General features: G+C 44.7%; 1 protein-coding gene across 1 annotated transcript in view; it reads right to left on the minus strand.

Moving 5' to 3' along the window:
* Window positions 1-9191: 9191 nt before the first annotated feature.
* Window positions 9192-14253, minus strand: part of DUSP22 (dual specificity phosphatase 22) — a 51843-nt gene continuing 46781 nt past the window's right edge. Inside the window, 2 exon segments of the mRNA XM_063129757.1 lie at window positions 9192-10711; window positions 10714-10864. Of these exon segments, the coding sequence (XP_062985827.1) occupies window positions 10659-10711; window positions 10714-10864 (204 nt within the window). The 3' untranslated portion in view covers window positions 9192-10658.

The raw sequence follows: 14253 nt of genomic DNA on the forward strand, positions 1-14253 counted from the left end.
AACTCACCCATTCTGAATGCCACTGTCTGGAAAAGGTTCCATGTAGTTAAAAAAGCTGCTAACCTAAACAACAGCAGATGTCTGATAATTTGTCAACTTGGATAGGAATATCAGAAGTTGCCTTGCCTTCCATGAAGTCAAACCAATGGTCCACCTAAGCTGGGTATTCTGTCAGCATTCCTCCGGGCTTTCTGGCAGGGGTCTTTCCTAGTCCTACCCGGAATAGCTAAGGCATGTGCCCTACCACTGATCTGCAGCTCTCCTCACAAAACTCTATGCCAAGCCTAGTTGCATCACTGGGGGGCAATTCTGGGCAGGGTCACAGCACATAGGGAGGGATGACCTTCCCATCCCCAGCTGTGACCCTCCCCCCACCCAATCTTCCCCACTGATGCTGCAATTAGTCTTGGGAAAAGCCCACCATTGGCTTCAGTGGCAGGCTGCATTCCACCTGAATTGCTGCAGGCACGGTGAGGAGGGGAGGCTGCGGGCCAGATAGAGAGGCTCTATGGCAAGGGTGGGAAGCCAGTTTTAGATGGCGGAAAGGGGGGGCTGAATTGCCTCCCATTGAGCCTTCCATGAGTCAGAAGATGTCAATAGGCATGTCCCTCCATGAGCCAGAAGATGCCCACTGACAACATCACTCCACCCATTTGAAGGAATACAAGGAGGACCTGCAGGCCAGAATGGGAACCTCCATAGGCTAGTTGAGGTCTGTGGGTTGGAATTTCCTCTCCCATGTGTCCTATGATGCTATGTTATCACCATAGTATGTTGCAAACAAATGCCCTTTAACATGTGCAGTCTGATTCAATGCATGTTTATCCTGAATTCACTGAAATGAGCATGCAGAAGGTTGCAGCCTTAAAGAGGAATACTAATACTAAGGGAATCTCTCTCTCTCTCTCTCTCTCTCTCTCTCTCACACACACACACACACACACACACACAGAGAGAGAGAGAGAGAGAGAGAGAGAGAGAGAGAGAGAGAGAGAGAGAACACTCCAAAAATCTGGCACCCTCATTCCCTGTGAAAGCCCTTTTGAAATTTATAAACAGTTGTAAGATTAGTAACCTGGCCCACGGTTTGAGCATTACAGAAGGAAATACATGAGTAGGTTCTGAACATATTATTACATTTCTCTGACAGTTAATTTTGACCCACAATTTCCCCCCTCCAACTAGCAGCTGCAACGACTGTTGACAGCTGATAGAATTGTAACTGCATCTCATTAGCTCCAAAAGCAAATCACCTTTGTCTTTTCATAAAGAAAAATGCCACTGAACGCCTGGTTGCTCACTGAGAACAGGAAGGACACTTGAAAGCTTGAGCTAAGAGCATGGCTGAGTGCTTCTCTTGTAATATATATTTTTTGCAACTATATATTTATTGATTTGTTGTTTTTTTTAAAATAAAGAGAATAACAAGAGAAACAAAGAGCCAAAGTACAATTAAGAAGGGCGGAAATATTGCATTAGACAAACAGTGAGAAACAGTGGAAGCAATCAATTTTATTTTATTTTTTTATATTTATGTCCCATCTTTTTCCCCTCCAATGAATGAAAAGCACCATACATATTCCTCTTCCTCTCCAGTTTATCTGCACAACAACAACCCTATAAGGTAGGTTGGGCTGAGAATCTGTGACTAGTTCAAAGTCACCCAGGGGGTTTTGATGGCTGAGTGAGGACTAGAACCCAGATCTCCCAACTCCCACTCCAACACTCTAGGCACTACACTACACTGGCTCTCAACTGATAAAGAAGTGAAATGAAGATGTAACGTCCTGGTATTGGAGCCCTATTTTAAGAAAGTGAAGAAATAATGATCTATCAAGTTGTCTGTAAGGTGTTCATTAATTGTTATTTATTTAGTACATTGCTAGCACCTACGTGAGTTCCATGATGGAAAAGAGATATGAATCTCTTTTCTATCATGGAACTTACGCAGGTGCTACAGTTACATGGAGTTCACAGATAATCTCCCATCATTCTACAGCCAAGGAAATTATGAGAGTTTTGTGGAACACCAAGATGATCAGGCAAATCACTCAACAGGACAATCCCAGACAATATCCAACTCTTCTATCATTGTGTAACTTTTATTTGAAAGCTTTTGACCACAGTTCTCAGGCAGGCAAGATGACCACACATGGACTAATGTCTGTTATGCAAATAGGCTGCATTTTTACAGAGCTCATATACCAGCCTCCCCCAACATGGTTCCCTCCAGATGTACCCCACCCATTGACCATGCTGGCTGGGAATGGTGGGAGTTGTAGTCCAACACATTTGGAGGACACCACATTAGGGAAGGCTGTCATCTACCAACAATTGAGTTAGCAACCTTGTAAGTCACTTTCTCCCTTCATGCATTAACTAATAGATTTCACGGTGGTATTCTTGACTCCTGCTTGGGGCAAGTTTTCCACTCCCTTAAGTCATTTCCCCAAGTTTCCTGTGGGATGCGCGTATGCACAGACACACACTCCCCATCCCTAGGCCATAGAATTGCCAACTTACCAGAAAAAGCATGCACCTGTACCATTGACAGCAGTTTGAATTTCAGACATCAAGAGGTGAAGCCTATCACAGCATGCTGATAAATATGGCCACCTGTTAATGCCCACATATCAAGCTGCTGTTAAAAGTACAGCTACAGGAATAGGTTGAAAAATTGGCAACCCTAAAGACCAGATGCAAAATTGAATAGGGTTCCTGTGCCTTTAACAGTGGTGTAGAAGAGGGAATTTCCTCATGTGCAATATTTTCACCTCTGCATGATGAGCTACACCGGCCAAATATTTTCCACTGCTGACTATAAGAGTTAGAGTAGTAATCAGGCATCTGATCACCCAAGGTAAGATTTTTATACCAAGGCTGTAATCCACAACTTCTAGGGTTGCTAACATCTCTATATTTCCTAATCCTCTGCCCAACACAAAATGGTCAAGGATCCCTTTCCTCTAGCCCCTCAAAGAGGCTCTACAATAGACACAAGATGACCACATCATTGGGCGTGGTTCTCCTTGGCCACACCTGATGGTGGAGTTCACCTCTGTACATCAGCCTTCCCCAACCTGCTGCCTTCCAGATATTTGGAGCTACAAACCCCACCATCCCCAGCCAGCACTGCCATTGACCATGCTGATGGGAGTTGCAGTCCAACTCATCTGGAGGGCAGCAGGTTGGTGACAGTTGCTGCTGTATATCAAGGGTGTTGAACCTGTAGCTGGCAGGCCAAATCCAGGCCTGGGGGATTCCCGAGGTGGCCCCACTCTCTTCCCCGACCCACCCGACTGCCATTCATTTGGTGGTTTCCCAGCTTTTGAGCAGTTTTCCCCCCGTTCTAAAAGGTTGAAAAAATGACTCCTAAGGTTTAGTTACTGGCAGTGAGAGCTTTAAGCTACAAGATGCTAGTATTCTTTTCTGTATTTTGGCCCCACCCCTTCTACCTTGGGTCCCGCCCACCACTGGAATGCAGCCCCCCAAGAGCTTCCTCAAAACTGAATTTGGCCCTTGAGCTGAAAGGGATTCAACACCCTGGCTGAACATCAACGTGCAAGAGAGCTTTCACTAGGGAATCCAGGTGCAAAAAAGGACAAGGCTCTTGCACCTGGACTGAATGTGCAGAAGGGGGATTTCACAGCAGCTGCAGCTCTCCCCACCCGCCCACTCCCTGCATGACAAGTTTTGTTCACCTAATATTTCCTCTTCTACACAATTAAAAACGTACAAGGCAAGCCACACTGTCCTTTGCGCCTGGTTTCCCAAGAGACCTAGGGGCTGTCTAAATGTCGTCTTTGCCCCAGGATTGCTCCAAATCCACACACCGTTGGTTATATGATGCAGCTGCCGATTTGGAGCCACCCTGGGGCACAGAGTCGAAGATGTGCAGCAGAAAAGTCAGGTACTTACCCTGACCTTTCATGCCTGAGCGAGGTCAGCGTGGGTCTTCTGCTGTCTGTCCTAACTCTGGCGCTGCGCCGGAGGTGTTCTTGGGCAGAAGGTGACCTCCTATGGGTTGCCAGAAGCCATGGAAGGCGACAGCCCCGACACATCTAATGGCTGCCTGAAAGCCCGCACTGCCTCCCTCAGTGGGGATTATTCGCAGCGATACTGCAAGGTTTAGCGGCGGAGTGATGCCAACTCAGCACTGTGAAAGCAGCCCCCTAGTTCCCCCACATGTAAAGTCAAGGTGTTGTTGCCGTTTTACTGCTCACTGCTCCAGGACTTAACAACGGCTTGATCTCCAGCCATTAGCACGTGACGTCCCTAAGTTATTTCAATGCTGTGAAAAATTCACTGTGCTGATTTCTCCTGAAAAGCCACAAGAGCAGGCTAGGCCCCTTTCCCTTGGTAATTTGGCAACCTTACTTAGGTCAGTTTGAACGCTGAAGCATCTTGGTCCACTCACACTCTAAATCTAAACACAGATTTTTGAGGCGTGCGTGGGGTGAAGTCTTCTTGGGTTTGGTGTAATTAGTGTGCCAAACACAAGGTTTTGGGGACCCCCTCAATGCCCCCCTCCCTCAGTGAGTCTACCTTCTCGCTGCCATTGCTCCTCATCCTCTTTTTCATTACCATTGCTACCACTTGCTTGTCTGGCACAGGCAGGGGCAGTTTCTCGCCATCCCTGTTCTCTGGGTCAGAGCAAGAGGCAGCTGAGAAAGCAGATGGAAGTGCTGAAGAGGAGGAGGAGGGCCTCTAGGGGGATCTTGTGACTTAGCCCCTACTGGGGTGTGTTGGCCCTTGACAATTGCCCCACCGTGCCTCTTTGATGCCAGTCTGACTTGAGGGTTATTACCCTAATTCTCCAATTCCAAGTATGGAATGGGCAATTCAAAATAATAATGATACAGCTTTTCAAGGATAACTAATATCAGTTCTAAAATCTTCCCTCCCAAAACGAATTCTGTACTAATAGAAACCTATATAAAGCACACCGAGGAGGGCCAGGATCTCTTCTTGATCATCCCAGAGTACAGGACACAGAATAATGGGCTCAAGTTATAGGGAGCCAGATTCCGGCTGGACAGCAGGAAAAACTTCCTGACTGTTAGAGCAGTACAACAATGGAACCAGTTACCTAGGGAAGTGGTGGGCTCTCCCACACTAGAAGCATTCAAGAGGCAGCTGGACAACCATCTGTCAGGGATGCTTTAGGGTGGATTCCTGCATTGTGCAGGGGGTTGGACTCGATGGCCTAATAGGCCCTGTCCAACTCTACTATTCTTTGATTCTAAGATTCTACAACAACAAAAAGTCTCATGACACTCAGAAGACTACTCCATTTAATAATTAGTTTGTTCGTATTTAAGGTGCCATGAGACGACTTTTGTTGTTTTGGCTGCAACGGAATAATCCAGTTACACCCCATCACCACCCGTAACTATATAAGTTACATGTTTTACCATCCATATATAAAGAGGGAAAATATTTTCAAAATGGAGATGTGCTTGCATTGGTAGCTATGCTTTTTGCGTTTCTGACGTACTCTTTTGCAGATGCCCACACTTGCTGGCAGCTCAGTATTATGCAATGCTTTTGCTGCAGCGGGTGTACAAAGGTCTCCTTGTACTGCCTTCATTTAATAAAACACTCATGTACGGATCTTACTGTTCTCCCGTCTTCTACAGTCATACAGAGGAAGCTGTTGGAGGTGGGGTGGGAAACCAAGACAGCCACTGGGGGGCCTCCACAAGCTGTGATTGGAAAAAAACCTAAACTCACACTCTCGGAGCTACGCTTGCGGTTTGTGGAAGCTTCGCTTCAGATGGCAATAGTGCCTCGGGGCTTGGCAGTACTTTGAACTGAATGGCAATTGTGGTATAACGATCATGTTGAAGTATCTAGACAGACAAGGAACTGTCACAGAGACACACCAGCACCACCATCCAAGGCCTTAACAGTTGGGAGACTGATGATGCAACTGATTGAAAGCAAATTCGTAGAGAAGGTGCAATGTTACTTTATTTATTTATTTATTTATTATATTTATATCCCGCCTTTTTCCTCCAAGGAACCCAAGGCGGCGTACATAACCCTCCTCATCCTCTCCGTTTTATCCTCACAACAACAGCCCTGTGAGGTAGGTTGGGCTGAGAGTCTGTGACTGGCCCCAAGTCACCCAGTGGGTTTCCATGGCTGAGTGGGGAGTAGAACCCGGATCTCCCAACTCCCAGTCCAGCACTTTAGCCACTACACCACACTGGCTTAACTGGAATGATTAAGGGTGGTTGGGAAGGAGAATGTGCACATTATTACTAACAATAGCATTAAGTACATTTATATCCAACCACTTTGGCCCTCCCCTCATAATCCAAGGTGTTTCCCACCACCACCACCATCATTTATTGTCACAGCAACCCTGTGAGGTTCGTTAGGATGAGAGATATTGACAAGCTCAAAGTCACACAATGAACATCATGTCTGAGTGGGGATTTGAACCTGGGTCTCCTCCATCCTGGACTGGCATTCTAATGGAGACTTTCTCAGCCTGGCACATTCCAGATGGCTTGGTCTACGACTCCCATTTGTGCCAGCCACCACAGCCACCATGGTGCTTTGAATGGCAGGAGTTGTGAGGGAGGCTGCTCTAATTGCTAAGCCATGCTGGCTCTCATGATGTACACCTTCTTCTCAAGAACAACCTGATGAAGTTAACATTCTCTCTCCCTCCAAATTGGGAATAAAAACATCCTCCAAACAATTGAGATCCATGTATTTCTTTTCCCATTTCTGTCCCACCTTTTGATTCACAAGGATTCCCTCAAGGCTCCTATAGCCACATAAATTCAAATGGAAATTATTATGGTCCTATAAATACACACACACACACACCATTCCTAAGAGGTGCAAATTCAACAATACAATGGGTGACTTTGAATACCCCCCTAATCATCCCCCATGAAACCTCAACACCAGCAATATGATAGGGAGCAAAGGTATTTTTCATCCATTTTCTGATTTTATTTTATTTTTAAAAAAGCTGGCCTTCCAGAGGAAAGCCAAAAAGGCACTGTTCTGCTCAGACACTTACCTAGCCTCCAATGGGAGCAGCACCCAGGGCGAGACATTTGTAGACCACAAAATGGAGTTTAGAATAAGAAACTGTGGACAAAATGAGTACGGTCTAGTCAACTTAAGGCACAACCCTATACATGTTTAGACAGGAAAAAAAGGCCTGGCTGGGACATGCTGGGTGTCATAGGCCTTTTTTCTGACTGAACATGCATAGGATCGCACCCTTAAACACTGAAGTCCCATTGATTTCTATGGGAGACTTACAGTAAGTCCCACTGAACTCAATGGGAGTTACTCCCAGATAAGCATGTATTGCTGCCTTTCCCAACCTGGTGCCCTCCTGATGTATCGGACTCAAACTCCCGTAATCCCCCAGCCAGTTTCTGGGATGAGAATTGTAGTCCAACATACATGGAGGGCATCAGGTTGAGAAAGGCCAAGATACAGGATTCCACCCTTAAGCACAGTGTGGTTAAAAATAAAATAAAATACGCAACTCCTAATTGTTGACAGGGGAGTGGGATTAACCTTCCATTACCTTGCACTTTCTGTTAATTTAGCCCAGCAACTGATCCTTATTCATCCTAGGGTGTTGGATATCCCATAGTCTAGTCGAAACCTTGACAACCAAAGCCAGTTAGTTGACTTTGAACCACCACCATCAACCCTGACAGAAGCCGAGAGCTGTCTGGTGGCTGAGAGGACGTGAGAGGAAATAGGAGCGTGTGGAAGTTTTGAGTGTAGGCCTGAAGCGGCCAACGTCTGTGAGCTTTCTTTTTCCGTCATGTTCCTTACCTAGGATGACTACCATGGTCATCTTGAATGACTCGTTGACCCAGCTCCTGTTTGAATCATTTTGTCTCTTCACTTTGTTTTTATGACGCATGGTTTGTCACACAAGATGGGTGAGCCTTTGGTCTGAAGGGAAATGCAGATTTATGGGTTTCTTTGTATGTTCACGCACGTACACTTGCTATCCCCCCCTACTTTTGAAGAATCACACTTTAGATGTGATTAGGCTTCTGAATGGTTTTGAAACCTGGAGCAGATTCACTGCCCCACTGACATGACAGCCACCAGCCTCAACTGGTCTTATATTTTCAAAAGTCAGACTATTGGGCCACCCTTGTCCATAGCTGCTTTGACCCCCAGATACCTCCAAAGTTTGGATCTGGGTGGCCACAGAATGGGCTGAATCCAGTCATGCTTAGAGAAGACCTCTTAAAATTAGTGGGATTCAAAGGGGACGGAGTCTGCTTTTAAATCTGACAAAATCTGGATCCAACCCTGTCATCTTAAAGGGGGAGTTCCAGAAACCCACAACACACGTGCCACCAGGAGAGGCAACACCGCTCTTCTCAGATTTCAATGTCGTGTAGAAAAAGGGAAAGGGAGTAGAAACCTTCATGTCATATTAACCAAGCAGTAGCGCTACTGAGAAACCTAGCAGTGTTCTTTGTATCCCTAGTCTCAGAAACCACCTGCTTGTGCTTCTTTCTCTCTTCCTCCTTTCCCCTTTGGCTGTTGTTTCCTAGCAAACCCAGGCTGCAATGCTTAAAGCATATGTTTTAGATTACAGCTCCCATAATCCCTGACCATTGGCCATGCTGAACGACAATAGGAGCTATAGTTTGAAACACTGAGTAGACATGAGGTTACCTGCCCCTGGCTTTTTGGATGCCAGACCAGAAACGGATGACATTTTGAAACAAAATGAGTCGCGTGCAGAGAGAGCAGGCATGTTGAGGACATGGGACGCAGCGTTCACAAGATCACATGGGAATTATGTGCAAGATACTTGACTTTCAGGAAAAGTCATTCAAAAACTGCAATAACTACCGCTTCTTCCAGAAGAGCTGCCATGCTCTTCTGTGAACCGCCCAGAGAGCTCCCCTGCTGGGCTATTGGAAGGATTACTGAGATAATGTATGAATTCTTAACAATTTTTAAGGAACTCTAGTCCCTCTGCTCTTTAGAAGGGACTTCCCCCATCACTTGGACTTTAGTAGAGAATTTGCGATTGCCAGTATGATTCAGGATGGTTGGTGTTCTCTAGAGCATGAGTCACAGCTCACAGGCCAGTTTGACTGCTGTGCATTTATCCAAACTCTGAAATATTCTATTCAAGTTGGTCATTCAACAGCATCCCAAAAAACAACTTGGTGTCAACCACGTCAATTTTAATCAGAAAATGTGACAACATAAACACTGGACGTTTCATTTATATGTACGTATATAAAAAAGACCTGAAGTTTTGATTGAATATATTCAATTGGGGAAGGCAATCACAGGTGAAACATCATCAAGATGATTAGTATATAAGAAAGCTTCCCTGCCCTTAGTAGTAGTGCAAGAATAACTTTTTTAAATATAATTATAGAACATCCATTATAAATGCATTTTAGTCTTTAAATACATACATTTGTGATATACTTTGAAATCCCTCCACTCTCCAACCATAAAAAATAATCTGAATGAACATCTCTGAGACAAAAGCCAGTACAATAAATACTGATAAAGTTATCTGTAATACTTATGCTCCACTCTCGAATAAAATATACAACTCTATTCGCTATATATTCCAAGAGAATTTTTTTACACAATCATTTAAAGAAGGGGATACATGTGAGAACTAGAGCTTTTCTATTGCTGAAGAGAGAAGCTGCTTTTTACAGTGCACAATAGCTTGCCTCTTCGGACACACGACTAGCTGCGTTGAAACCAAAGCTCCACTTGAGCGCAAGTTCTGCCTGATGCACACATTTCCCTACTATAGGGCTGATTGTGTCCCCTCCTGTCCCCCACAAACACAAAGATTCAGAAACTTTGAAAAGTGCAGCTGTGCCAAACCCTGGGTATGTGGTCAACCTGAAGAATAGGCATAAGTATAAAATAATTTGGCATTTCAACAGTCAGAAAGTGGCATGGTCTTTACACAGCCATTGGAAGAGAAAGCGGTTTTAGTGTTCACACAGTAAAGCCAATGTCAAATGCAAGGGTGACACCCAAGTTAAGGAGTCTGGAGTCCTGCTCCTCTCACACTGAGAGACATGCTTACTAAGAGAACCAAGACATTCCATCATGGAGCTATGAAATACAAAACACATCCTCTTTGTGCATGTGCAGGAGGAGGTAAAAGCAAGTTACCCTGCTGAGTCATTGGCTGCATTTGGACATCATCATAAACTTTGGCTTATTGTGATAGGTCTGAATTTACATGAGCCTTTGACTCACATGTCTCCCCCAACCCCAGCTCCAGCAAGTCCATAAGGAGTATGAAAGCTTCTGCTTCCATCGCTGATCAACTGTGGCTTGTTATATTATCCAAATCAGACAGAAACCTGGTCAATCTTACCCATGGTTGTTTGAAACAAGCCAACTTCAAACCATGGTTATGAACCTAGTTTGGTTCAAACAAGCACAGTTAAGATTAACCACAGATTAGGGTTCAGATACAATGTTAAACTGTGGTTAATTGAAAATGGAAGCAAAAGCTCCTGGTCTTCTCATGGCTGTGCTGGAGGGGAGGAGTACATGAGCCATAAGCTCCCCAAGAGTCATCACAGTCATGATAAACCATGGTTTGGCATGATGTCTGAATGCAGCCTCTTAAAAGTTAAGTATTCTTGTTTTCATCCATGGAACGGCGTATTAGTGGCCCTTATGGAGGAGCAGTCATTGACAAGGAGGCCACGGAGGCAAAGTTATCATCCCACTGCCTTCCTGAAGTATTCGACTGAGCTGCTGCATGTGCTTTGTACTTCTGCAGAAGGTTTTGAGCTTCTTGTTCATCTTGCAAAGGGTTTTCACCATACTCTGCTCTAAGCCACTCTCTGAACTAGAAATGTTAAAAAAAGAAAAGGCCGGGGGGTGGGGGGAGAGACAAAGCAAAATGTTTAAACATATCTGGGACAAACATAGTTGATGTAACAAGGTTGCTACAGTCAAATTGCAACCACAACCATGAGTTAGTCCAATGAATCTTTAAATACTCTATTAAAATCTATTTTTATCTACATAATCTATTAAAAATCTTGTGGCCAGCTAATTGCCCCCACCCTGCCCTACACAGACACAGACACAGACACTCTAATTAATCTGGCAGATTTTGTTTTTAGAAAAAAACTTAGAACGTTTTTTTTAAAAAAAAATACAATTATAAAACAAATAAGAATAGAATGTACATAGAAACCTGCCTTCTATCAAGTTGGACCATTGACCATCTATGCTCAATGTTGTGGCAGAGGAGTTCTTGGCTTCGAGCCAGGAGACTTTCCCACCTCTATCTGAAGAGGCCAGGGATTGAACCGGGGACCTTCTGCATGTAAAGGATCTGCTCTGCCACTGAGCTATGATCCTTGCTCATATAAAAACAGCATGGCCAATGCCATCTTAAAAGAGGAATCCCCTCCTGTGACAGTGAGAGGTGGGAGAAGGCCTCTTCTACAAGGATGCCTCCTGCAACACACCGTGAATAATTTTTAAAAGAGTGTGAAGAACGTGTGATGCTCCGGATGTCATTGGACTACAACTCCCATCATCCCTGACCATTGGTCATGCTGGCTAGGGCTGATGAGAGTTGCAGCCCAACAACATCTTGAGGGTTACACATTCCCTACCCTGCTCTAAAAAAAAAGCCTTGCAGCAAATGCAAATGTATGCACATTTAAAGAATTTACAAACTAGTATGATTAATCATTAAGGTTTTTTTTTAAAAAAGGCAACAGTTGTAGTAAATAAATGGTTTGAAATCCCAATTAGCATCCCACATACACATAGCAGGGTGGCCCAATCATTAGTCACAGTGGCCCCGTTCAGAAGACACCTTAAACCATGGCTTTAATCATAGTGGTTAAGCCAGAAAGCCAGGCTGTGTTCAGAAGACACCTTAAACCATGGCTTTAACTACGGTGAATAAAGCAAAAAGCCTTATTCACTGTGGTTAAAGCCATGGTTTAAGGTGTCTTCTGAACACAACCTGGCTTTCATGGCTTTTACCATAGTTTAAGGTGTCTTCTGAACACAACCTGGCATTCATTTATTTATTTTATTTTATTACATTTATATACCGCCCCACAGCCGAAGCTCTCTGGGTGGTTTCATGGCTTTAACCACGGTTTAAGGTGCCTTCTGAACACAGCCTGGGCCCAGTGAGACAGCTTGCTCAGGCAGCAGGTTGGGAAATGCGGCAGGGTGAGGCTGTCTCCTACTCCCTGCCTCACTCCAAGAAAGCTGTCAGGTATTAGTGGAGCACCATTGTTTTCTCCTCAGCTGAGCTCTTCATATGGCGAGTGGAGCCAGAAAGAAGCCTGAGCTGTAGGCGGACCAGCTCCCCTGGGTGGCTCATTCCTGCTCTCTGTTACGGCACCAAATGGGCTCTCAAAGAAACAACAATAATCATTTAAAATGACAACACGCTAGGAAGTAAAAAGTCTTCAGTTTTCTTGAAAGGGGGGGGATCCTGTTTTAAATGGTTGTGAGGGAAGAAAAGGTTGCCAAAATGAAGAATGGGAGTTTAGGCCTGTTTGTTTCCTCCTGCCTTTAAAAACAAAGGTGCCCTTCCTTCTCAGCAAAGTAGGTAAAAACAAACAATCCCGAAAACCCCCAAGTGTATTTGTTGTCCCCTAGCGGTTGGGATTTAAACAGGTTTGCAATGTGGTAATTAGGGAAATTTGGCATAGGGGGTACAAGTAATCAGTTCAGTACTTTTTCTACTGAGCCAGTAGAAAATCCAGTACATTTTCTACAGTTGTGGCCCAAATGCCCTATCCCTTCCCTCATCACCTCAAAAAAAAAAGAAAGAAAAGAAAAAAGAAAAGAAAATTAAAAAAAAAGGTGTTAAAGGTGTTGAGCGCAGTGTTTGGTTAGATTCATGTCAGAGTTAGGGTTAGGGTCAGGTATTGTGATGCCAAGCCATGTGTAAGGCTTTATAGGTTAAAACCAGCACGTTGAATTGGGATCAGAAACGTATAGGCAGCCAATGCAAGCGGGCCAGAGTTGGTCTTATATGGTCAAACTTTCTGGTCCCTGTTATCAATCTGGCCGCTGCATTTTGCACAAGCTGCAGCTTCTGAACCGTTTTCAAAAACCATGTTTAGGACTACAGCCAACATTTATAGGATTTAAAAATTAGATGGCAATATCGTATATCAATGACAGAATAGTATAAAGCTTTTGTACTACTGAGCGTTAAGAGTGAAGGCAGCAGCTTCGCTCTCTCAGAGCTGTTCCCTACTAGGACGCCCAAACCTGCAGCGATAGTGGCTTACTTGTTGTGGGAGGCAGACACAAGCCTTGCCGTATGTCCTTTAAATAAAACTAACAGGAAATAGCTCCCTTTGTGGGACCGGGAGAAGGGATAGCGCACATCCTCTGAAGGGAGGAAAAATCATATAAAAAAAGAAAATAGTTCTGAAATGGCTAAACACAGCTGAGAGAGAGAGAAAGCTTGAAGTAGGGCCCCCTGTTACCACTTTTCAGGGACTACAGGAGAACTCAGAGCAGCAGACAGTACTAAGGGAAATGCAAACTAAAAGCAAAATAAACTTTTATAAAACTGTCCAAAACACTAGTGGGTGAAGACACAGGTTAAATGGTGTTTCTTCATAAGTGATATTTTTAACGCCACCTAATTCAGCCTCCCACAACCTGGTGGCCTCCAGATGTTTTAGATTAAAACTCCCATCACCCCCAAGTATGCTGGCTGGGGCTGATGGGACATATAATCCAAAGCATCTAGGGGTGGAGAAGGCTGGTCCAGTAGATGCCAATGACTTTGGGACACTTACGCAGAGGTGCTACTTGGAGGTTGCGGGGCGGAAGAGTGGAGATCAGGGCATCAGAACCCTAAAACACACCTAAGACGCAATCCTATGCATGTTTAGGCAGAAAAATGTCCTATTACTCCCAGCTTGCTTAAGCTAGCATGGCTGGCTAGGGAATGTTGGGAGTTGTGATAGGTTCTTTTTCTGCCTAAGCATACATAGCATTACACCCTTACTCCCTATTAAGTCCCAATGAATTTAGAGCAGGAGTGCAGGCTGGGGTGGGGGGAGGGGCAAATCCGTCCATCCAGGGTTGCCCAGCTGGCCATACCCCTTTCCCCCAACCACCAATCTTTTGGTGGTTTCCCAGCAGTTCCCCCTCCCCACATCCTAAATGTTTTAAAAGCCTCTCCTAAGGCTTCATTACTGGCGGTAAGAGCTTTAAGCTAAAATATGCTGGGAT

The sequence above is a fragment of the Elgaria multicarinata genome, chromosome 7 (assembly GCF_023053635.1).
Source record: "Elgaria multicarinata webbii isolate HBS135686 ecotype San Diego chromosome 7, rElgMul1.1.pri, whole genome shotgun sequence".
Taxonomy (NCBI): Eukaryota; Metazoa; Chordata; class Lepidosauria; order Squamata; family Anguidae; genus Elgaria; species Elgaria multicarinata.